The 25976-nt window shown below is 39.9% G+C and overlaps 1 protein-coding gene across 1 annotated transcript in view; it reads left to right on the top strand.

Moving 5' to 3' along the window:
• Positions 1–11784: 11784 nt before the first annotated feature.
• The window catches only part of NDFIP1 (Nedd4 family interacting protein 1), a 48537-nt gene continuing 34345 nt past the window's right edge, over positions 11785–25976 (top strand). Inside the window, exon 1 of the mRNA XM_043465153.1 lies at positions 11785–12036. Within this exon, the coding sequence (XP_043321088.1) occupies positions 11974–12036 (63 nt within the window). The 5' untranslated portion in view covers positions 11785–11973. The remainder of the gene's footprint in view (positions 12037–25976) is intronic.

The raw sequence follows: 25976 nt of genomic DNA, 5'->3' as shown, positions 1-25976 counted from the left end.
ACTTCCCTGATAGCTCAGTTGGTAAAGAATCTGCCTGCAATGCAGGAGATCCCAAGTTGATTCCTGGGTCAGGAAGGTCTGCTGGAGAAGGGATAGGCTCCCCACTCCAGTATTCTTGGGCTTCCCTGGTGGCTCAGCTGGTAAAGAATTTGCCTGCAATGCAGGAGACCTGGGTTCTATCCCTGGGTTGGGAAGATCTCCTGGAGAAGGGAAAGGCTACCCATTCCAGTATTCTGGCCTGGAGAATTCCATGGATTATATAGTCCATGGGGTCACAAAGAGTCAGACATGAACAACTTTCACTTTCACTTAAACAGGACTTTATACAGAAGATAATTCCCCTTTTAAAGGAAGTGCAGAGTTCACACAAAAAAAGTGAAAGGGAAGTCATTTAGTCGTGTCCGACTCTTTGCGACCCCATGGACGGTAGCCTGCCAGGCTCCTTCCTCCATGGGATCTTCCAGGCAAGAATATTGGAGTGGGTTGCCATTTCTTTCTCCAGAGGATCTTCCTAACCCAGGGATTGAACCCGGGTCTCCCTCATTGCAGGCAGACTCTTTACCCTTTGAGCTACCAGGGAATCCCTTAGCAACATTATTCCTAACAGCCAAAAAGTGAGGATGATCAAAATGTCTATCAACTGATGAATGGATAAACCAGCTGTGGTATATCCATACCATGGAATATTCACTAACAATAAGAGATGAAGTAAGGATACACATGCTATAATATGAATGAACTTTGAAAACATTATGCTAAGTGAAAGAAGCCAGTCACAAAGGTCACATGTATGATCTATTTATATGAAATGTCCAGATTAGGCAAATCCATAAAGATGGAAAGTTGATCAGTGTTTGCTGGAAGCTGTGAGGGGTGGGGGAGAAGTGAGGAGTGACTGCTTACTAAGTGCAGGGTTTCCTTTTGGGGTGGTGAAAATGTTTTGGAACTAGATAGATGTGATGGTTGCAGAAGATAGTGAGGGTATTAAATGTACATTTTAAAAAGAGTTAATTTCATGTTATATAAATATCTCAGTTTAAAAAACTAAGTAGAAATATATGCTAATATATGGATAAACTTTGAAAACATGCTAAGTGAAAGATGCCAGACACATAGGACCATATACTGTATGATTCCATTTGTATGGTTACATTTGTAATGAAATATCCAGAATAGTCAAATCCATAGAGACAGCAAATAGATAATGGTTGCACAGGACTGGAGATCTGAGAATGTAAAACTGTTCCACGCTGCATATATCCTTAAAACCATTGAATTGTACATGTTAAATGGATGAAGTGTGTGGTATGAGTGTTGGATGTCAATAAAGCTTCTACATTAAAAAGGGATGTATACATTTAAGCTTTTGAAAAATTGAATCATTTCAGGGATAGTTAGGGTAGCTCGCTATCTATAGCTTGAAGAATTCTATCTCCTTAGTTTATCTAATTTGTGTGCTGAGTTTGCGAATTGAGTTTTCTGAAACGCAGGAGTAACAATGAGCATATGAACAGGTGACTGAAAAAAGAACCAGGGGTTCAGAAATAAGCATATGTATATAAGGAGATTTTGTATATGATAAAGGAGATGTTCACAATTTTTTTTTCCAAATTTTATTTACTTTTCGGCCACACCATAGAACACGTGGGATCTTAGTTCCCTGACCAGGGATGGTACCTGTGCTCCCTGAGTTGGAAGTCTTAACCATTGAACTGCCAGGGAAGTCCCAAGGAGAATTTTTAAATGATTATTAAAAAAAAATGGTATGAGATCTAGCTTGCCATTTAAAAACCACCACCACCAACAATAACTGAATTTCTACTATATTCCTTGTTCCCAAGTAAATTGAATTGGACCAAATAAGTATACGTTAAAAAGAAAACCATGAAGTTACTGGAAGTAAACATAGGTGAATGTATTCACGATCTTGGGGGTGAGAAATATCTTCCTAAATTAAAGCAAGACTTTGTTTTGTTTTTAAAGGAGACGTAGATTAGACTACATTTTTTAAAAATGCAAAGGACTTCAATACAGCAAATAACCTTCTCTCTCCTCTTTTCTTTTACTCAGTCTGTTAAAATTTGATCAGTCTTTCAGGGTAGAGCTAAAATTTCCTTCCCCTGTGGTATCTTTCCCAAACATTCTAGCACATACCATCATTTCTTCCTCTCCTGATCAGAAATACAGGGGTGGAAAGAGGAGGTGGATGGATTGTATTTTCAGAGCGCTGTGTTGAGGATTCTGAGTTGTGTTGACCTTGGTAGGAGTGATGGAATTGATTGTCGCTAACTATCTGGGCCTGGGGTAGGTGGCCTTTCCTCTGCCTTTGGGTATCCCATCCTAAGTACCTAAAGCTCAGGGAGCCACATCTTAGACTTTTTTTTTTTTTAAGTCTTGAATTTTGCTACCATACTTCTTCTGTTTTATGTTTTGGTTTTTGGTCTCAAGGCATGTTGGATCTTAGCGCCCTGACCAGGGATCAAAGCCATGCCCTTGCATTGCAAGGCAAAGTCTTAACCACTGGACTGCCAGGGAAATCCCCACACTTCTTGTTCTTAGTGATATGTCTTTGTGTTGCTGTTGTTGGTACTGCTTTTATATTCCCTTAGAATCTCTCGTGGAGCTATGTACAAGAGTGCCCAACAAGTATGGCAAAAACCACTACAATATTGTAAAGTAATTAGCCTCCAACTAATAAAAATAAATGGAAAAAAAAATAAAAGTTCTGTTCTAATAAAACTTTAATAAAATAAGTGGATATTATAAAAAGTATGATTAATATAAATGCTATTATAAAGGAAAAAAAAAAGAGTGCCCAACAAATACTATAATGATGCTGTAAAAAAAAATACTATAAACAGAGTATGATGGCATTCTGAAACCAGTGCTTTCCAGGAGCTGAGTGGTTCCCAAACACAGAAAATACCCCCAAGTGACCTCTAGTGTATGGTGTGGGGGCCAGGAGGGTGGCATGGACTGGGTGTGCTGGTCAGAGCACATCTTTACTTTTTATTTAAACAAAACCTGTTTACCTTCAACTATACCCACTACATGTGGGCTTTGTATGTGGGCAGGAAATGAAAGGGTTTGTTGAAACAGAGAAAGCTGCCCATGAAGTAAGAATTAACAACCTATTTACTGAATGAATGAATACGTGAATAAAATAAAAGAACCCAAAACAGCTCTAACATGACAAGGTGTTCCATGGAGCTCAAGCATCACATGCTTCTGGCAAGAAGCTAGCGAACAGGTCTTTGTATTAAGACTAATTCCAGGTTAACACAGCAGCAGAGACTCAGCTGGCAGGTCTGCCCACAGCTGAACAAGGCTCTCTTCCTGTCTTCTCAGTTCTGCTGGTTGGTTGAAATTCATTCCTACTCTTTCCGGCGTCTTGCACCCTGTTTTAGCTGGCATCAGCCCAGCCAGGACTGCTTTTTTGCAATGGTTGGTCTTAATCTCATCTCAGCACACAAGGAGTTAGCCATAGAAAGCACAGGCCATGAAAACTCCCTGGGTCTCTGCGGCTGGAAAATCTGTGTCACCAGAGGTATCACTAGAGAAGTCACTTCTTCCGCTCACTGCAGTTCTGAAGATGCAGGGAACACAGGCAGAGGCCTGTGATAGTTCCTGGTATTTGCAGGTTACAAAGTACTTTTGTATACATTGTCCCTTTTAGTTGATCTTCAGGAGGTAAAAGACTAAGCCCGAGACCCACACCTTTTTCCTTGAAATCTGTCTATTTTAGAAGAGCAGTTTTTGCCAAAATTCATATGAAAGGTTGTTTCCCCCTGCTTTCAAGACATTTTTGTCCCTTCCCCAATAAGGGAAATCCAGACTCCTGGTGGGAGGCAGGCTTCTGTTTAGGCAGCTGCTAGGTTAGTAAGGAAGGGCTATACCTGGGGTAGTGATGTCTGTGTTTGGAAGGGAAAAGGGAGTGACATTTTTAGGCTGCAAGCCTCTTCTGGGAGAGTTGAGGACAGATCTATTTTTAGAGGCATTCTATGCCACCCACAAAGAACTCAAAAGGTAACCAAGCACCTGGCAGGTTTCCTGCGGGGAAAGTTGTTAAGAGCTGGAGAGCTTCTGCGTATTCTGAGTCATGATGAAGTTTGACTTCATCATCAATCTGATGCACAGAGAGCACAAAACGCCCCCACCCCCACCCGCCCCCAGCCTTGTTTTGAATCATATTTGGTTGCATGATGACAACACACTTGGAGATGGCACAAATTCTCAAATCACGAAAGATTGGGCCTCATACTCACAGAGAGGCCAAGGTGATGTGTGTTAACACCAAATGGTAGATGGTATAGTTCCAATATGGAAAGAATCTTGTATCGGGTATCAGCTCTGCCACTTCCAGGCTATGTGATTATGGGCATGTGATTTAACCTCTCTGAACTCACTTTCCTCATCTGTAAAATGAAGCATCAAGTCAAATGATTTCTAAAGTCCTTTTAGCCCAAGTCTTCTATGACACACACAGAGGCAAGATAATTTTCAGGCAACTTGTTCCCTCATCTATAGAAAAGATGGATATAGACTCTACCTCATGTATTTACTGTGAGTGGAAAAAAAAGATAATAAATGTAAACTGCTTGACACACTCCCTAGCATAAAGTCAGTGCTCAATAAATGTTATTAAAGCAATGTTCATGTGAATAGTGACATCACAAGGAGCTTTGTTAGCCCAGTGGATAATAAAAAGTGTGCCTGAAGACTTTTTATGGTGACAAACAGCAGTGGGAATTTAAGCTGGTATTCTGGATGGCCTACAGATGAGTATACTGACCATATTTGCCAGTGGAATGACACTGGCTTAACAGGAAAAGGGAAGACTAGGTAAGAGAATGTTTGGTGTTTCAAGAGCCAACTGTGCAGCTTCCATTCCACCACCGAGTAGATAGCCAGTTAGACCATTTAAAATCAAAATCTGAGGTTTTGTGACCTGTTTTGTCATCATCAATTCCGGAAAGGCTGTATTCCCAGGGCGCCATCCACCTAGTACCACCATCCTATTAGAGCACTGCTGATACAAGGCAAGGAATTTGGTATACAAGCTGGCTTGTCTTTGTTCTATCTACAAGTTTTTGTTACTGAAGATGTGGTGATGTGGGCGAGACCCACACAGGAATAATGTTAGAGAGGAGTTCCTGAATAATTTGGCCTGGATGTCAACACTGCTTAAAAACCAAGGTATTATTCGCAGGTCTGTATGTAATCTAATTTAAAACTAGAGATTCTCTCTTGTACTTTGCCTGAGGTCTGCTCTAAGTCGCCTGGGAAGAGTTTCCTGAAGACCTATAGGAACCAGCATGCAGGCCCACAAGCTGCTGCTGAGTTTAAACCAACATCAGTGTCTTCCAGAGGGCGCCCCCCGCTCCCCCCACAGGTCGCTTCTCTTTTTTGTCGTAATTAGCACACACTGTTTCTCCCCTGACGCACCACAGGCATAAATATGAGCTTTAGTATTTCCCTTGTGTAATGGTGTTTTTTATGATACTCCCTAAACACAGTAAGGAAACTACCAGCCTGGGAAATGTGAGAAGCCCTTTTCTTACCCTTCCAATCAGCCTGAGGGTTAGAGATTTAAGCATTTCCCTAATCACCTTGTTCTTTTTTCAAGGAACTAGTTCATGCAATTGGTTGGTACATTGTGTCCAAAGATGAGGATCAGTCACTTGATTTCCTTGTGGACGCTTTGCTGTTCCTCATTCCTTTGCCACCCACAATGCCCCTAAATAAATTGTGAGCCACTTGTCAGGGGAGGATCACTCAAAGGTTTTGTGGGATCACCTCCTATGGTTGCACAGATTGTGTATTGCCCAAATGCAGGGTGGGGGTATCAATTGCATAGACTACAATGGGATGGCCATTCCTAAAGTGGGGCAGTGCACAATTTGCACAATCAAGTATGACAGTAAATACATGGACCAGCTGTAGCATCATTCATAGCAGGGAAGATTCTCAAAACTTAAAGCATATATTTTGTTCAGGACAGAGGGATAGATCAGTTTAGCATCTTTGTAATTAAATATTAGTGAAGGCTCTTGGGAGAATTTTTTCCACTGGTTTCAGTATCTTTCTTTTGTTTTGTTTAGCTCAGGTTTACTATCAATTGTATAACCAATGAAATCTTTACTATAATTGGATGACAAATTAATGGTTCACCTGTAAGATGTGTATTACTTCATTTTTGGGTCATCCTCATTCTTGATGTTATTTCAATCAGACAGAGGCCTACTATGTATCAGGCTTTGTTCACACAGAGACAACAGTGAACAAGAAGGCAAACTCTATTTCATGTTGCTACTCTTGTCTTGCTTCTTCTTTCTCATCTACTCTAATCTATGATTTCTTATTATACCATAACCACTGAGATCCTTTTTAGATCAAGACAGTGTAAAAAATAAGTGAATACTGTAAATATCTATGTACCTAACAAGGCACTAAAATATATGAAACAAACCTGACACAACTGAAAAGAGGGATAGACAATTCAGCAATAATATTTGAAAACTTTAGTAATCCACTTCTAATAATAGCTAGAATAACTAGGCAGAAGATTAACATGAAAATAGAGGGTCTGAATTAACTGTAAGCCAACTAGACCTAATAGACACCTGTAGAACACTCCACCCACCACCAGCAGAATATACATTCAAATAAACATGGAACATTTTCCAGGATATACCATATGCTACAGCATTAAGCAAATCTCAATACATTTAAAAGGATTGAGATAAGGCAAAGTATGTTCTTCAACTACAGTGGAGTGAAATTAGCAATCAATAACAGAAATTTGGGAAATGCACAATTATAAGGAATTAAACCACACATTTCTAAGTACCCAATGAATCCAAGAAATCACAAGAGAAATGAGAAAATCCTCAGAGATGAATGAAAATAAAGCCATAACATACCAAAACTTATTAGCTGTTAACTAAAATAAGTAAATAACCACTTTTAGCATTTCTTATGGAAAAGGAAATGGCAACCCATGCCAGTATTCTTGCCTGGAGAATCCCATGGACAGAGGAGCCTGGTAGGCTACAGTTCATGGGGTCGCTAAGAGTTGGACACAACCGAGCAACTTCACTTTCACTTTTCACTTTCATGTATTGGAGAAGGAAATGGCAACCCACTTAGGTATTCTTGTCTGGAGAATCCCAGGGACAGAGGAGTCTAGTGGGCTGCCGTCTATGGGGAATTGGAATACGACTGAAGTGACTTAGCAGCAGCAGCAGCATTTCTTAATATCATTTTAGAGAATAAATGAAAAACTATTCTTTTGTAGTTTCAAGTTCTAGGCAGAAAGCCTCAGTACCTGCCCATATTAGTGCTAAATTAATATTTGTTGAATGAATCAATCAGTTGCATTCCAGTGGCCGGAAGGTAAACTAAGGAATCAGGAGTATATCTCATGTTAGATTCCTACTTGACTAATCCTTTTCCTCTGACTTACTTTTTTGCATAAGCCAATTACTTTTTAAAAGCTTTTATAAATTCCCATCCTCTTCACTCTTTCCCTTTCTTCCCCTTAGGTCTTCTGCATTACTCTGTGATTTAAACTTCCTACTCAAGTTCTTAGCACAGAAACTTTTTTTTGTTCTACTGTGAAGCTAGGAATTGGACCACTGCCTGATTGTTAAATCCAGTCCACCACCTGCTTTTGTATGACCTGCATTAAGAATAGGTTTTACATTTTTAAAAACTTGAAAACAAAAGAAGAATATCTTGTATTTCACGTGAAAATCATAGGAAATTCAAATTTCGATGTCCGTCAACAAAGCTTTACTGGAACGTAGCCACACCAATTTGTCCAGTATTGTCTATGACTGTGTTCATGATACAATGGCAAAGTGGAGTAGCTGTGACAGAAAGCTTGTCACAAAGCCCCAAATATTTATTAGCCCATATTACTATTATTTTGTGTACTCCTGTTCTTAAGCTTTGGTATTAGCATATTTGTGACTTGCTATGCCTTTCTCTCTTCCCATCATGACTAATCCTTATTCTCATTCAAAAACCTTTCTCCTCAATCCTTACTTTATTATCACACCTGGTTACATACTTCTCTTCCCCAGCTCTTGGCATTGTTTAATATAGGCCAACACAACTATAATTAACTTGAGATTTTTATATTTAAAAATATGTCTTGAATATGTGTTTCCTATCTTCTCTATCTCATTGTGAAGACTCCAAGGTTCTTCTATGTTCTGTATTTCCCTTCATACACAGAGCAGTGCTCAAGTTTAGTTGTCAGACAGATCTGAGTTTGCATTTTGGCTCCACAACACCTTAGCTGAGCAAGCGATGTACATTTCTTGACTCTCTTCATTTGCTGAGGGTTTAGCTATGAAGGTTACGGAGATGATGTATGAAAAGGTCCAAGACTCAGGAGATGCTCCACATGCAGTAGTAATTATCAGTGGATAATTTCTTTATTTGCAATAGCAAGATAATACCTTTGCCCTTAAGGAAACTCATAGTGATGCAGTGAGAATTAAAAGAAATAGTAAGTCAGTAGAAATGGCAATGCATTGTTCAGCTGGAGCCCTGAAAAGATAAACTGGAGATACTCAAGGCCTGAAATGAGATATTAGACCAGTGTGAGACTTTGTTTAAAATTTAACAAACCCTTCTTGGTTACTCATTGAGCTTAGTACTGCCTTGGACAGGCCTCGGGTGAAAGACAGAAGACTATATTGTGGATATTTTTGTTCCAAGTGGGCTTCAGTTCAGTTCAGTCGCTCAGTCCTGTCCGACTCTGCAACCCTATGAACCACAGCACACCAGGCCTCCTTGTCCAATTGGGGAAGGGGTGGAGAAACAGACATGAGCTGTGTTCTTACTTGTCCATAATCTTTCTCTTCTCTCTCAGGATGGATGATTCAGAACCAGCAGTTCACATAAAAGGTATTGCACATGGAAAGTATTACTGCTATTCTGTGGGGAAATAAGATTCTAAGTGCTGCAATATGAAATTAATAACTTTCTGTGTGGAAACTCTCTTGACAACACCTCGAGATAAAGCCAAAGAGTGCAATTTTTACAGCCTTGGATTATCTTTTCTGACTGCTTGGCTGGCAGCAGGCATGGATCGGTGAGTCAGAAATTCAGAGTTTTCCCCTTCACTGTACAGTTTGCTTGCCAACTGCAGACCTTATACAGTGGTGACTCAATATCTCAATTCCCCAGCTCACCCAGCCATTGAATCAACACACATCACCTCAGTTTACTTACAAAAGGCTTTTTTTTTTTTTTGCCACACCATGCTCCTTTTATGGAAGTTTAGTTCTAGGGATCAAACCTGGGTCCTCAGCAGTGAGAGCATGGAGTCCTAACCCCTTGATCTCCAGGGAGTTCCCAGTTTACTTACAAAGGGCTTTGGGGGAACTCAGAGGAAAAAAAACCGTCTTCATGGTTAACACAAAACATTTTGGTTCAGGACATCAGAAAAAGAGTACGAAAGGGAGATTGGAAGCTGAATATCAACTTTTTTTTTCTTTTGAGAGAAAATATTCCTGTGAGAAAACGCAGTATTTATCTTATGATAAATATGTATGTCCACATGCAGGGAGTATATATTAATAGCTGTTGAGGGAGAAAGTAATTTAGGAAAGAAATAGATGGGAAGGACAGCAACTTCTTTTCCACAAAAGCCACAAAAGTGCTGCAGACACGCATGAAGATGGCAGCTGTTGCTCCAATAGCCATATGTTTTAGCACAGACATCTTCTTTTTTTATTCCTTCTTACATGTAAATTTAGAAAATCTGGGCAAAGAAGTCTGGATTTCTACTTTCCATTGATGAGATTTTTTAAAATTTCAAATTAGACTTTTTTTTCCCCCTTATATAAGACCACAAGGTAGGATTATGTTTGGATTGATTCACTGTATACATCATTACATTTGAAAGTTGTTTTTCCAGATAAAAATGAACATTTGTGGGACAGACTAAGGAGCAGACCACTTGGAAACACTCAGATTGGCATTTTGCTGGATTTGTTCACTCTCCCACAGTGAAAATTTGTGAGACCAGTGCTTGGAAATAGGAACTGACTTCTTGTAGTTTGGATACTGGCAAGAGGCACAAGAGACGCAGGTTCAATCCCTGGGTTGGGAAGATCCCCTGGAGAAGGGAATGGCAACCCACTCCAGTATTGTTGGCCTGGGAAATCCCATGGACAGAGGAGCCTGGTGGGCTGCAGTCCATGGGAGTAGCAAGAGTCAGACACGACTGAGCACACAAATAACACACACGTGCGCGCATACACACACACACACACAGAATTGGAAGTGAGGAAGAGAAATATACAGAATTTTTGATTCTGTATCTGTTGATTATGACTGGCTCCTACATACAGAGACCTCAGGGTAGGCTCAAAACACACAGTTGTGGTTTAAAACATGTAGTTACCTAAATTTGAATATTAGAAAATAAAACAATAATGATAGTAGTGCCAACTCTAGACTGCCAACTTGGAAAGGCAATCAAGAAGAAATAGGAATAACAACAAGCTTCAGAGATCAAGTATTTTTCTGTGTTGGCCATGTGGGTAGAAGCAGTTCCAGATGGCTGGGTATGATAGAAACAGCAGACCTTAAATGCCTGCTCCAGGATCAATAACTATACTGTGCTAGATGCTATGGGAGATATTTCATAGATAAAATATTTCAAATATTCAAAATATTAAAAAATATTCAAAATATTTCAAAGATAAATAGTGTCATCTTTACAAAGTTTATAATTTGATTGTATGATAATGGTTAAGAAAACTAGCTTGATGAGTTTATAACCCAACTTTACCCTTTACCAGCTGTGTTCTTAAGTAAAATATCTAATGTCTTCAAGCATAACTCCCCCCATCTGTGACACATCAATAATTGTATCTCCTATATGGCCCTTCCCCTGCCTCCTTTCCATTCTTCCACAGGCAACCTCTTACTTTCCTCACCATCTTTGCATATATGTTCCTCTTCCCTGGAAAGCTCTTCATAAGTCTACATCTTTAAAGTTTTGCCTTTCACGACACCTCTTCAGAGAGCTTTGGTTCAGAAAACATCGTGTCTATATCCACAGAGGCTGTTAAAACACTAAAGGACTACATAAAAATAGGGGATGCTATTATTATCACCCAGGGGTCAAGAAGTTTTCCAGGATTTAGGATCAGCAAACTTTTTCTCTAAACGGCCAGATAGCAAGTAATTTAGGATTTGCAGGCCATAGTAAACAAACGGGAGCGGCTGTGTTACAAATAAAACAATTTATGGACACAGAAAGGTGAATTTCACATGCTTTCCACAGTCACTGAACCGGATTTAGCCTCTGCCCTTTAGTGAACTGACCCCTAGTCTACGGAGGATGGCAGACAAGAAGGAAGTGGATAAGAACTGAGATACTGCAGCCAGATAGATACTAGGGGTCAGATGGCTGCTGTGGGAGCCTGTCAATCTCCCTGGGCACCAACGACCTCTAAAATGGGGCTATGGCCTCAGTCTGGGGTGTGTGAGGAGGATTCAAAGTAGCACGCAGAGAAAGCTTGGTGCTTAGAACCAGGCACCCATCACCAGCGTCGCCCTCTCTGCGGTGACCTGCAACCTGTTTCGGAAGAAACCGACTCCGACGCCTCAGCCTCGGGGCGCGGAACGACGGGCGGAGCCCACGGCGGGCTGCTGCACCGCCGGGCGAGGCCGGGCCTTACGGGCCGGGCTGCGCGAGTCGGGGGCGGGGCGGCGGCGCAGCGTCGTCGTCGTTGTCCCCGCCTCCTCCCCAGGGGCCGCGTCTGAGCCTCGGCGGCGGCGGCGGCGGTGCTCACTACCCGAGGAGAGCGGCTGGCCTGGTAGCGGCGGCGGCCACCGAGACCCACCCGAGGCGCGTCCCAGTCGGCCTCCCGACGCCCCCAGGCCGCAGCGCCCGCGCCCCTTCAGCTCGCTCGCTCGCCCTCCTTCCCTGCAGCCGGCTGCGCCATGGCGTTGGCGTTGGCGGCTCTGGCGGCAGTGGAGCCAGCCTGCGGCAACCGGTACCAGCAGGTGAGCAGCGCCCAAGTGCCCCCCCACCCCCGCCCCCGCCCCGACCCCGGCCCGGCCCTGCCCGCTGGCCGCTTCAGGCCTCCTCTCCGGCCCCGCCTGTAGCCAACTCGACGCCGCGGCTTGCCAGGCCTTGCTGGGCCTGGGCCGGCCGGGCGGGCCCCGGGCTCGGATTCGAGGCGGCCGCGGGCCGGGACCGTCCCTCCGCGACGCGGGGCGGGAGTTGGACGGTGGAAAAACCTCCGCCCTGCAGTGTTTTCCGCATTTCCCACGGCGGGCAGGTCGCCGGGTCAGAACCCGAGACCCTCCGGAGGCTTTGACCTGAGGGCATTCAGTTTGCCTTTTTCCACCTTGAATTTGATGTCACTGGAAAAGGGGGGGGGGGGGACACCAAACCAAAAACGTGAAATGTAAAGGAAATTAGGTGGAGAGAAGATTAAAATCCCTGCTGCCGACAGCTCTCCGCAGTGAGATGCGATTACTCAGGGTTTCAGAGCCTAGTCTGCTCGTCAAAACCCATTCCTCTCGCTTGCGTTTAAAGACAGAAGTCAAAATGATACGAGGGACAAGTCCCAGTTCGCAGTAGATTTGGAAAACGCGATGTTTAACTAGTGATGCCCCTAAAATGTCGAACTACGTAACGTTGCAGGCTGCAGGGCGTGTGCCCGGCTGTGTGTTTTCCAAGCTTGGAAGTGACGTTTAAAGAAATTGAATAGCATAGCTGGGGAGAAAATGTATAGGGGATGGGTGGATTATTATCTCGGGTATCATTTCTTAATTGAAGCCCTAGGGAAAAAAGCTGCTTGTTTTACTCGCCTGTCTGTAGCCTGATTTCCCTCGGAAATTCGAGGGAGACATTTTGCAGGGTTTTTAGAGGTATTTAACACATCGTAATTGTGGGAACTGATCCAGGTGGCTAACTGATGTTGACTGGAACCGCAGGTATCTGCGTGCAATTTTTTTCAGATGCTTTCAGTTTAATTTGCATATAAATGGATTGTGCTTTTATGAAATTAAATGTCCTATCATAGATGATCTACAGTTTTATATTTTATAAGTGAGGAAAACCAATATGATTAAAACATGTAGATTAATCCTGGTGGGGCCAGTTGCTGGGTTTTTTTGCTATCATCAGCTCTGTGTTGTAATTTCCTCCCTCCTACAGCCTGACTCCTCATATGACTAATTTTAAGAATTTAGCTTTTTGGTTTCATAAGCACGCTCAAATTGTGGCAGTGCAGTCTAGTCCTTAGTTCTCTCACAGCCTGGGCTACGTGCTTTTTTGTATGACCTTGGGCAAGGCCCTGGGTTCGTCTCTGCTTTAGTAAAATACGAATGACAGGTATCACTTAACTGTCACCGAGGTGTTCACAGATCACATGTATCCCATATTGTGATCTAGTTCATTCTTTCATCTTGCCTAGGATAAAGCAAACAAGCAAAAAGCTGAGGCTTTTCTTTGTACTGCCATCTTCTTGAGCTATTAGGTAATGTTGACATACTGCTAGAAACAAAAAAAAAAGGTGAAGTATTCAAATTATGTATTTCTTGGTGTAGTGGTTAATAGCTTTAAATATGCAAAATTGAGGTATGTTAAGGACAGGCCATCTTTTTTACTTTTAAAAAAATCAGTGTTTTGAAGAAATGTTCAAAAGAATAATGAAAAAAGGAACTGACATTCTTAGAAAATTTGCAAAATACGAAAGCCAAAAAAAACAAAAACAAAACCCAAAACAAAACCAAAACCCCACACCGAAAACCTATCACCTATTGATAACCAAAGTTAATATTTTGTGTATCTTTGTGTAATTACAGCTGTGTAAATATATACAAGAGTAGATCAGTGTATGTGTCCAGATAAGGAAAGTTAATATTGATTAAGCATTTACTCTGTGCCAGTCATGGTACTAAGTACTTTACATCCATTATTTCACTTAATCCTCACAGAACCCCTTTGAGACAGCATTTGATGTTGTATAGATGACGTTAAATGATGAAGTCAAGACTCTAGAGGCTCGATAACTTGCTCAAGGTCACAGCTTCTAAGTAGTGATTACAAGGGTAAATACTCAACTACTTAAACACAGGCTTATGGCCCAAATATAAGCATATACATTAGCAGATACATAAACATTTGTATTGTCTTATGCACCCACACATATGTACTTAGGCACATCTTTGTACATACATGAAGTTTTATGGGCCCCTGATGATACTTTTACACACTTTGTGCATATGTGTACATGAATGTTTACATACCCACATGTTCTGAAACACATTTGCCTTCTCAAGTTTGCATGTGTGTGTATTGAGCACATATATGTAGAAAGGCAGACACTATAGCTGTATAATGAGATGGGTTCATATTTTAACATCTGCATAGCATGCAATTGTATGGCTAGACTGTAATTTAATCAGTTGCCTGTTGTTGGTCTCTAAGGGTGTTTATAGTTTTTTTCAGTCACTAAAGTTTCTTTTACATACATTTTCAACTATTTCCTTAGTATAAATTTGTAGTGGGTGGAAATGCTTGGTCAGAGAATATACGTATTTAAAAGGCTTTCGAATTATGGAATGTTGTTGAATTGTCTAGGCAACCTGATAGAAGCATGGTACTTTTTGGTTGTCACAAAGGGACCTCTGACTTCTATTTGATATGGTTAGTCAAATTGAGCTGGTCTTCTAATGAAGTAAATGTAGGAGAAAACTATGATTCATTCATAACTGCAAGCAATGGTTTTGCCTTTATGGTCTTTTGATTGGTAGAGCAATATGTCCCTAATTTGAATTTAGCATCACCCCAGATTATACAGATAGTCTGGGCTCATAAATTTCCTGTGGCTTTATTTTTTTCTCTTTGTGTTTTAAAACATGAGCTTGTGTCTCCATCCATTCTGAAGCACTGTTTCAGAAAGCTCTAGGTAGGCCCAGTGTTGAGAAACTTGTGTGCTGCTCTCTCTCAGGCCATTTACCCTATTCATCCATTCCAAGCTACCTTTGCCTCACTGTAATAGATCATGGGCTATATCGTGCATTTTCCCAAATACTTCCTGAAATGTTTTGAGATATTTGGATTTAAAACCAGTGAAAGTAGGCAATGATGACTCTGCTGTATCTGCTTAAAAACAGGCTGCAGAATGTTTGTTTTAGATGACTCCCTGCCTGCTAAAGAAGTGAGTTGCTTGTGGCATCACTAATAAGTTTGTATTGTAGTCTGCTGGCGTTGTAGATCAGCTTTGGGTAAGTTCTTTCAGGATTGTGAAGGAAGGTTTTGATAAATGAGGGAAAGAATTTCATCTCTGGCAGGCCAAACATTTGGCATGTTCAAGTGTTAGATGACGTCATGATTCTAGAGGAAGGAGTGAATGCTTCCCCTGTGGCTCTTTTTTTAATTTTTATTTTGTTTAGTATATTCACGTTGTTGGGCAGCCTTCATTTCACCACCCTCCATTTCCAGAAAATCCTTACCCCTTAGACAGTAACTGTCTTATTTCCCCCTCCCCAAGCCCCTGACAGCCACCATTCTGCTTTCCATCGGTGAATTTGATTACTCTGAGTACCTCATATAGGTGGAGTAATACAGTATTTATCCTTTTGTGATTGGCTTATTTCACTTAGCATAATTTCCTCATGGTCCATCCACATTGTGTCATGTGTCAGAATTTCATTCCATTTTAAAGCTAAATAACATCCATTGTATGTGTATACTGTATTTTGTTTTATCTGTCAATACATTTTAGCCATTGTGAATAATACTGCTGTGAATAATGGGTAAATAAGTTTCAAAAGAGTCCAAGCTTTGAATTCTTTTAGGTATATACGCAGAAGTGGAATTGTTGGTTTATATGGTATTGCTTACCTGGTAGCTCAGCTGGTCAAGAATCTGCCTGCAATGCAGGAGACCCCAGTTTGTTCCCTGGTTCAGGAAGATCCCCTCGAGAAGGGATAGGTTACCCACTCCACTTTACTTGGACTTCCATGGTTGCTTAGATGGTAAAGAACTCGCCTGCAACGCGGGAGACCTGGGTTTGATCCCTGGTTTGGAAAGATCCCCTGAAGAAGGGAAAGGCTACCCTCTTCAGTATTCTGGCCCAGAGAATTCCATGGACTGTATGGGGTCCAAAGAGCCGGACTTGACTGAGTGACTTTCACTTTCACTATGGTATTGCTAGTTTTAATTATTTGATAAACTGCCATACTGTATTCCATAGCAGTGCACTGTTTTATATTCCCACCAGCAGTGCATAAGCATTCCAGTTTTGTCACATCCTCATCAACACGTATGCTTTCTATTTGTGTTTTGTTTTTGTTTTTGATAAAGCCTGGGTGTGAAGTGGCATCTCATAATGGTTTTGGTTTGCATTTCCCTGATAATTAGTGAAACTGAGCATCTTTTATGTGCTTGTTGGCCTTTTGTACATATTGGAGAGATGTGTATTCAAATCCTTTGCCAATTTTTGAATTGGGCAAATTCAGACGTTCAAATTTTTGAATTGTTTGCTTTTTGTTGTTGAGTTGTAGGTGTAATTGCTTTCTTTTTTAAAATTTTAATTGGTTTACAATACTGTGTTAGTTTAAGGTGTATAGCATAGTGGTTTGGTATTTTCTCAGGTTATAGTCCATTATAGATTATTACAAGATAATGAGTATAATTCCCTGTATATGTATATTCTTGTTGCTTATTTATTTTACATATACTAGTTTGTATCTGATAATCTTACACCCCTAGTTTGTGCTTCCTTCCTTCACTTTCCCTTTTGGTAACTGCAGGTTTGTTTTCTGTATCTGTGAGTCTGTTTTCCATATACATTCATTTGTATTATTTTTCAGATTCCACATGTAAGTGACATACAGTATTTGTCTTTATCTGACTTACTTCACTAAGCATATTATTGTCTAGGTTCACCTACTTGCTGCAGATGGCAGTATTTCATTCTTTTTTGTGTGGAATAATATTCCATTGTGTGTATATATTAAGAAGGTGTGGGGGGGGTGTGTTTGTATCTCACATCTTCTTAATCCAGTTGCTGATGAGCCCTTGGGTTGCTTCTAGGAGTAATTTGTTAGTATTTATTTATATTTTCAACTTTTTACTTTGAAAAGTTTCAAGCATATACAAAAATTTAGTGTAATAAAACTTATGCACCCGTTACTCAGCTTTAACGATCAACAAATAGTTAACTTTTTCCACTTATACTGTCTATTTTGTAACAAATTCTAGAAATCACATCATTTCATCCATAAATATTCCTGTCTGTAACTCTAAAAGGCAATGGTATGATATTTTAAGCAGATATTATCACAAGGAAATACATCATGAGAGCACTTTTGTATAATTTGTTATGAATGCAGAACCAGGATTTGTGAGTGACCAGGAGCTGCAGATCTTCAACTATCCATTGTATCTGACTCTCAGTGAAGTCCTCTAGGAAATTCTGGCATTGTCTAAACTGATGCCACCCATTGGTTTCCCTACATATAACTTCAAATTACTTTATCCTGAACATCACCAATATTATATTACTCTATATTAAATTAAATTATAAAATAATCCTACCATGAGAGTAATATTGTATTTTGCTAACTAAAAGAAGAAAGACTTAGAGAAATTCAAGTGACATTCTCTGATTTACTTGTTCTTGGGCTTTAAAATGATTACTCTGATTTCTTAATAATTTATTCTTATGTTATCTTTGAACAGTATTACTGTTTAGTGGAACCATATTCTTGTAGTAATGGATAATGCTCATTTAGATAAAGCAACTTTTAACACTTTAGTTAGAGATTAATGCAAAGAATCAACTTGGTGATCTCATCCTTATTCTCAAGTTACTTTTGCCAATATACCAGGCAGTTGGTGAATATCCTTTATTGAATCTGTTGAATTTTACACACTCCAGTTGTGATTCATTGCTTCTCATGGCTGTGTCGATAGATGTGTAATGTATGTTGTTGCCTTCATCAACTGAGTGTTAACAGATATCCCTTTGCACATCTTGCTGTTACAATTAGACTCACTCATTTTTTGTCAGGCAGATTCTTTACCACTGAGCCACCAGAGAAGCTACAGCTCACTCATTTTTTTTTTTCTGAATACCACAACTTAAAATTTTATATACCATCTCTCAGTATTGATCAAATTTAAGAACATTTCTAGTGAAATATTTTCTTACTGTATTATATATTTCTCCCCTAGCAGTTTAGTATAATCTTTGACAGTTTTTCTTTTAAATTTGTGTATTGCAATCTTATCAGTTGGTAATCAGTGGCTTGAATGTGATTTGGAGGTCTTTCTGGAGATTGGATAGTTTATGAATGGAAACATAAAGGTTGATGGGACCTCCCTGGTGGTCCAGTGGTTGAGAATCTGCCTTTCAATGCAGGGGACACGGGTTGGATCCCTGGTTGGGGAACTGAGACCCTACATGCCGTAGAGTAACTTAGCCCGTGCACCGAAACTACTGAGACTGCAGGCTACAGCTAAAGCCCTTACGCTGCAACGAAATATCTCCTGTGATGCAGCGAGGATCCCTCTTCCTGCAACTAAGACCTGATGCAGCCAAATAAATAAATAAAATACAAAGGTTTAAGGAGTGGTTTCTGTTTAATAACAATTTCGTTTTGTCATTCAGTACTTAAATGTGGCAATAACGTTGAACATTTCTTGTTACAGAGTGGCACACAGATACATTCTTCATATTCTAGAGTCAAATAGTAACTTGTAAAGGAAAGCTTGACTTCCTCCCATTCTTTTCCCTAGAGGCGTGACTGCTTTGCAAGTTTGGTGTGTGTTCTTCAGGCTTTTTTCCTTTCCTTAAAAAAAAATGTTAAAAATATTTTTTAAAAATAAGCTTTTTGTAACATTTTTAGATTTTCAAAAACATTGACGGTAGTATAGTTTCTGTATACACCAGACCTAGTTTTGCCACTAATGTCGTGTATTAGTATGATACATTTGTTGATAATTAATGAACACTTAATTAATATTTAATTAAACAATTAAGTTAATATTGATATGTTATTATTAACTGAAATCCATACTTTATTAAAATTTTCAGTTTTTATCTATGTCTTTTTTTTCTGTTTCAGGAGTCTATACAGATTCCACATTACATTAGGTCATCATATCTCCGTAGTCTTCTCTTGGTTGTGACAGTTTCTCAAGTTTTCCTTGTTTTTGATGACCTTGACATTTTTAAGGAGTATTAATTATTTGTAGGATGTCCTTTCTTTGGGATTTGTTAGATGCTTTTCTCATGATTAGATTTGGGGAGGAAGCCACACGGAGGTAAAGTGCTGTTTTCATCACATCATATCAAGAATGCATACTGTCAACAGTATGTCAACTACTGTCAACAACTTAACATGGTTGATGTTGACCTTGATCACCTGGCTGAAGTAGTGTTTGTCAAATCTCTCTACATAAAATGACTCCACCTTCCCCCACCCTTTTGTACGGTGCTTTTTGGAAGGAAGTCACTGTGTTCACTATGTACAGCTTATACTTAAGGATTAGGGAGTTAAGTTCTACCACCTCATTGAAGGTAATGTGTCTACATTAAGTTATTTGGAATTTTTCTGCATGGGACATTTGTCTCTTCATTATTTATTCATTGATACTGGTATGGGCTCATTAATTTTATTCTTTGAGTTATAAGCCAGCACTATTTTGTTAGGTTGTTCTAGCTTTTGCCATTGGGATCTCCTTCAGTTGGTACTTGTATCCCTTAGACAGAGCTCCATCTTTGTGGGTTTTAAAGCACTTCTTAACTTTTTGACACCAGGCTCACCATGTATAGTTTCTGAGCCATCCTGGATTCAGCTGTTTCTCCAAAGAACTCTGGTTCCTTTTATTGGAGAATGATGTTAGAAACCACGGTCTGTGTTCATTGCACTTGAAGACTGTTGCTTTTTTTGTTCTCTTTCCTTCCTTTTCATTCTTCCCTTACTCTTAGTAACCAGCACAGTTTTGTTTTTTTTTTTTGCATATAGTAAGTATTCATTAAATACCTATTGAATGAGTTCAGTCCCTGAGAATGTATTATGGTATGTAATATTAATTATATTAATTAAGAGAATAAGATAGTGGATAAATGGCATCATTTTGAGATGGAAGAGATCATCTCTTCCAGAGATTTGCAGGAAGCTTCTGAGAAGATGGAGCTTGAGCTTGGCCTTGAAGGACGGGTAAGAGGTAGGTGGGGACACCAGGACTTGGGAGAAGGGGCTGGAGATGGACTCTCACGATTTGTTGTTTCCCTGGGGAACTTGTTCACTTGCTAGAAAAATCACCTGTCACCTTTTCTGGCCAGGATCCCTCCTTCCTTTACCTGGAATGCTGCCTTCTTCCCAGTGCCCCTCTCAGTTTAGGTAGTCTGTCCTAAGGGGAGTTTGAGTTCCTCTCTTCTCCCTCAGTTAAGTTAGTTTCCTGTGAATACCAGATTCCCCTTTCATGACACATTTTGTAACCACATTTTAAATCTTTTTTCTGTTTATTAGGTTGATACAAAAGTAATTGTAATTTTGCATTGTTGGACTTTGCTGTTTGACATTGGAATACATTCTTAAATGTGATATAAATCATTTTAATGTACATTTTGCACTTTATATTTTTTTTGCTAATGACATTACTTGCTGTTTGTTTTGTATCTATTTTAGACTAGGAAAATGATGTTAGATAAAATGCAAATTCGAGCAATTTTCTTATGAGTTCAAAATGAGTCATAAAGTGTTGGAGACAACTCGCAACATCAGCAACATATTTGACCCAGAAACTGATAATGAATGTGCAGTGCAGTGGTGGTTCAAGAAGTTTTGCAAAGGGGATGAGAGCCTTGAAGATGAGGAGCATAGTTTCCAGCCATTGGAAGTTGACAGTGACCAACTGAGAGCAATCATTGAAGCTGATCCTCTTTCAACTACATAAGAAGTTGCCGAAGAACTCAGTGTTGACCATTCTATGGTTGTTTGACTTTTGAAGCCAATTGGGAGGGTGAAAAAGCTTGATAAGTGGGTGCCTCATGAGCTGATTGAAAATCAAAAAATCATCCTTTTGAAGCATTGTCTTCTCTTATTGTACACAACAACAACAAACCATTTCTCTATCAGGTTGTGACGTGTGACAAAAAGGGATTTTATGCAACCAGTGATAAGCAGCTCAGTGGTTGGACTGAGAAGAAGCTTCAAAGCAATTCCCAAAGCCAAACTTGCACCCCAAGAAGGTCATGGTCACTATTTGGTGGTCTGCTGCCGGTGTGATCCATTACAGCTTTCTGAATCCCAGCAAAAGCATTACATCTGAGAATTATGCTTAGCAAATTGATGAAATGCACCAAAAAGTGCATGCCTGCAACCAGCGTTGGTCAACAGATGCTGGGCCCAGCAAGGGCCCAGTTTTACTTCATGACAACCCCTGACTGTACGTCACACAACCAATGCTCCAAAAGTTGAATGAATTGGGCTACAAAATTTTGCCTCAACTACCATATTCACCTGACCTCTTGCCAGCTGACTACCACTTCTTCAAGCATCTTGACAACTTTTTGCTGAGAAAATGCTTCCACAAACAGCAGGAGGTAGAAAATGCTTTTCAAGAGTTTGTCAAATCCCAAAGCATGGATTTTTATGCTACATGAATAAACAAACTTATTTCTCGTTGACAAAAATGTGCTGATTATAATGGTTCCTATTTTGATTAATAAAGATGTGTTTGAACTTAGTTATCAGTTCAGTTCAGTCGCTCAGTCATGTCCAACTCTTTGTGACCCCATGGACTGCAGCATGCCAGGCTTCCCTGTCCATCACCAACTCCTGGAACTTGCTCAAACTCATGTCCATTGAGTCTGTGATGCCATCCAACCATGTCATCCTCTGTCATCCCCTTCTTCTGCCCTCAGTCTTTCCCAGCATCAGGGTCTTTTCCAATGAGTCAGTTCTTCACATCAGATGGCCAAAGTATTGGAGTTTCAGCTTCAGCATTAGTCCTTCCAATGAATATTCAGGATTGATTTCCTTTAGAATTTATTGGTTTGATCTCTTTGCAGTCCAAGGGACTCTCAAGAGTTCTCCAACACAACAGTCCAAGAGCATCAATTCTTCGGTGCTCAGTTTTCTTTATAATCCAACTCTCACATCCATACATGACTACTGGAAAAACCATAGCTTTGACTAGATGGACCTTTGTTGGCAAAGTAATGTCTCTGGTTTTTAATATGCTGTCTAGGTTTGTCATAGTTATAGTGACATATAACTATATAGAACTTAGTTATAGTAAGTTAAAATTCACAGTCCCAAGCTGCAGTTACATTTGTGTGTGTGGGCTCAGTTGTGTCTGATTCTTTGCAACTCCGTGGACTGTGGCCCACCAGGCTCCCCTGTCCATAGGTTTTTCCAGGCAACAATATAGCCCTGTAGTTACATTTGCACTAACCTAAATATTTAGTTTTTATATCTTACATACAGTTATTCTTACGTATAGGTTAGAATCAGATATTACAGGCTTGTTACCAAAAACAGCAGTCTCCTGCTTACTTTTGCCTGTTTCTTAGCTCTTTCTTTTGCTGTTTTGTTATTATTTGTGAAGGTAAAAAACATAAGATATTACTTATTGATTTCAGTTTTCAGCATTTTAAAAATTGACCACTAGGAGATTTAAGGGTTTAGCTCTCTTTTACCACAACTGCATATGCTCCCATTTCCTGTCTCTATATCTTTCTAGTATAGTTATATCCGTATTGTAGTTAGATCAATATTCAGTATTTACAGTAATTTAAAATAATAAATAATGTTCACAGCTGAGATATATTGTATGCTGTGATTAGTTTTACTTGCCTAACAGTACCTTATTTTCCGTAAAGTTAACCACAGTTTTTTTTGTTTGTTTGTTTGCCTCATTTTCTTGGTATATATCATAAATTGCTTATAGCATGACTCATCCTCAGACTCTCACTTAATCTCAATTTTTTGATATGTTCAAACACATCAGGTATTTTATGGATTTCATTGTTGGGTGGGGGATGTGTGGCTCTTTTTTGGGTTGTTTTTGGCTGCATGCAGGTGTTAGTTCCCCAACTGGGGATCAGATCCAGGCCTGTGCGGTGGAAGCATGGAGTCTTAACTACTGGATTGCAAGGGAAGTCCGTCTTTCCTGTTTTTTTGAACTGTACCATAGGCTGCTTTCAGGGTCTGCTGTTTAGTTGTCATCCTAAGATTTCCTTTTCCAGTTTTTAAAATCGAAGCCCCTTGCCTTGATTCACACTTTTTTTTTCTTGCTTGTCTCATTTCTATAGAATACACCCTCAGTACTTTTCTGAGAAAGAATGCATGAGTTGTACATTTTTGTGGTTGTTGTTGAGACTTAGAACATCTAAGACTTTTCTTTTTTAGTCTGCACCCTTACCTTGATTTCTAGGCTTCTAGGTCGAAAACAGTTTCCTTTAGAATTTTGAAGCCATTTGTTCCGTTGCCTTCTGGGTTCCACTATTAGGAGGACTGAAGCCAGTTGTGACATCTGATTCTTTAAATGTGGCCTACTTTCTGTTTTTCTGGAAGCCTTTAGGAACTTCTTTTGTTCTCAGTGTTGTTAAATTTCACTGTGTTGTACCTTGGTATAGATCTCTTTACATCTGTCGTGCCAGGCACTCAGTGAGCCCTTTTGGTCTAAAAGCTGATGTCCTTCAGTTCTGGGAAATTTTAAAAAGTGTTTGGTTGACCTTTTTTTTCCTCTGCTTTTTACCGCCCCCCCCCCCCTTCTCTCTTTAGATCTTGAATCTTTTATACTAATTCTTAAAATTTTTTAATCTCATATTTTTCACCTTTTTCTCAGCTTTCTATGAGATAGTCTCAATTTTCTCTTTGATAAAATTTTAATATATTTTAAAAAATTTTCAAAACTCTTTAATTGCCTTCTCCCCCCCACCCTTTTTTTTAGTAGCAGGAAATGGCAGCTCACTCCAGTATTCTTGCCTGGAGAATCCCATGGACAGAGAAGCCTGCCAGGCCACAGCCCATGGGATCACAAAGAGTCGGACATAACTGAGTGTCTGAGGACAGAGAATGGAGTTCAGCATATAGTAGATGCTCAGTAAATGTTAGAATCTTTCCTTTAGTAGCACACTGTCCATGTTTTATGGTTTTAATTTTTTTCTCTTGTTTCTCTGAAATTATTGAAAATTTTTTCTTTTTAAAGTTTATGCTTTCCTGCATAGTTCTTTCCTCTGTGTTGCCTTTATTCTCCTTGCTTTGGTCTTTTATGATCTTTGAGTTAGAAGTAGGTGATCTTTGCCTGCTTGGTTAAAAGTACACAGCTGGTAGAGCAATTTGGAAGCTCACTGTGGTTGATGGAGCTTCTTGACAGGCCTTACTACCTTTTAATCTAACTCGATTGTTTCTTTGAGTGACAGTGGTTTTCTGTCTCTTTTCCTAGGCTGGTCAGTTTCCCCAGCGCTTAGGCCTGGCTGCTACTATTCTAAGAGCTGATTGGTAGAGGTAGACTGGGGGATCTCTAGGTTTAGTACCTAAGTCTCTCACTTAATCACTCCTTTCTGACATTCCATTCTTTCTCCAAATCTCTGGTGTCTCCATTCCAGACTTCTACTGCCTCACACTCTCCAGAGAGTAAACCTCCAGTCTCTTAATGGGGATTCTGGGAGCTGTGTGTGTTTAACTGGGTCTCCATCTTCTCTTTCTGCTTTTAAATCTCATTTTCACTCTTAATTTCTCTGGTACCTGCTACCACCGGTTCTCAAGCGTTGAGAGGGTACGGTGCAAGAGAGGTTGCTTTCCTGCTTTCTGGTTTAGGATTCAGGTTTCTTGGGTCTGCTGTGTATGTTCTCACCTATCCTGCTTCTAACTTGCAGGATTTTATTGCTGCTTCCTCTCCTGTTAGTAAAGTTTTGTTAAATTTGAGGCAAAAAAGAAATTAAAAAATGACTAACATTTACATTTGAGAGGGTTTTGGAAGGGACAGAGGGGCTTTTCTGGTGACTCCAGTGGTAAAGAAGCTGCCTGCAGTGCAGGAGATGCAGGTTTGATCCCTGGGTCGGGAGGATCCCCTGGAGGAGGAAATGGCAACCCACCTCAGTATTCCTGCCTGGAGAATCCAATGGACAGAAGAGCCTGGTGAGCTACAGTCCATGGGGTCACAGAGTTGGACATGACTGAGTGACTAACACTTGCACTTTTTTTGAAGGGGTGAGGCAGATCTGTGTGTTCAATTTTTAACTGGAACCTTATGATTGTGATTACTTCTTTTGATTATGTTTTCTTTGATAAGCTTTTGACTTAATGAGGTCAAAAGCATCAGTCATGGCCTGATAAAGTCTTTGAGTGATGTTAATTATAAAATGCAAGCAGTTACACACTTGCATAGTAGAACATTCTGTGATGAGGTAAAAGCAAAGATAAAGAAATGCTTAATTCGTCTCCCTCTTGGTTCTTATTGTTCTTCCAAGAGAAGGGAAACTCCAGACAAGGCCTGAGTTACAGCAAACTTTTCCCGCCTATAATCTCTGCCCCATTGTGCTCTACTGTAAGCATCATCATCTGATAATAAGCAAGTGTAACTGAGAGAACTCTGGTAGCTCATGGGGCCAGCAGAGCCAGGAAGGCTGCAGTTAGCACGAGTGTCTGGATTCTGGACATGTCTGTCACTTTCAGGTTTTGTGTATTTGAATATACTCTTTTTAATTTAGACTATTTCATTTTTTGATATACCAATTGGTTGTTTTTAGAACGGAGGACTTTTTAGGAATTACAGTATGATCAATTAAAATACTAATTTTCCTTCATATGTACCACAAACTTATTGAATACCTAGTTGTACCCAATACACTATGCTAAATATTTTCTTTCTAAAGGTTGGAGAGGTTATTTCTCCTTTGTTTCTTATTTTTGTTGCATGCATGCTAAGTCTCTTCAGTCATGTATGACTCTTTGTGACCCTG

Source organism: Cervus canadensis, chromosome 4, assembly GCF_019320065.1.
Source record: "Cervus canadensis isolate Bull #8, Minnesota chromosome 4, ASM1932006v1, whole genome shotgun sequence".
Taxonomy (NCBI): Eukaryota; Metazoa; Chordata; class Mammalia; order Artiodactyla; family Cervidae; genus Cervus; species Cervus canadensis.
Note: the sequence above shows the minus strand (reverse complement) of the source record. Positions and strands in the feature narration are given on the sequence as shown.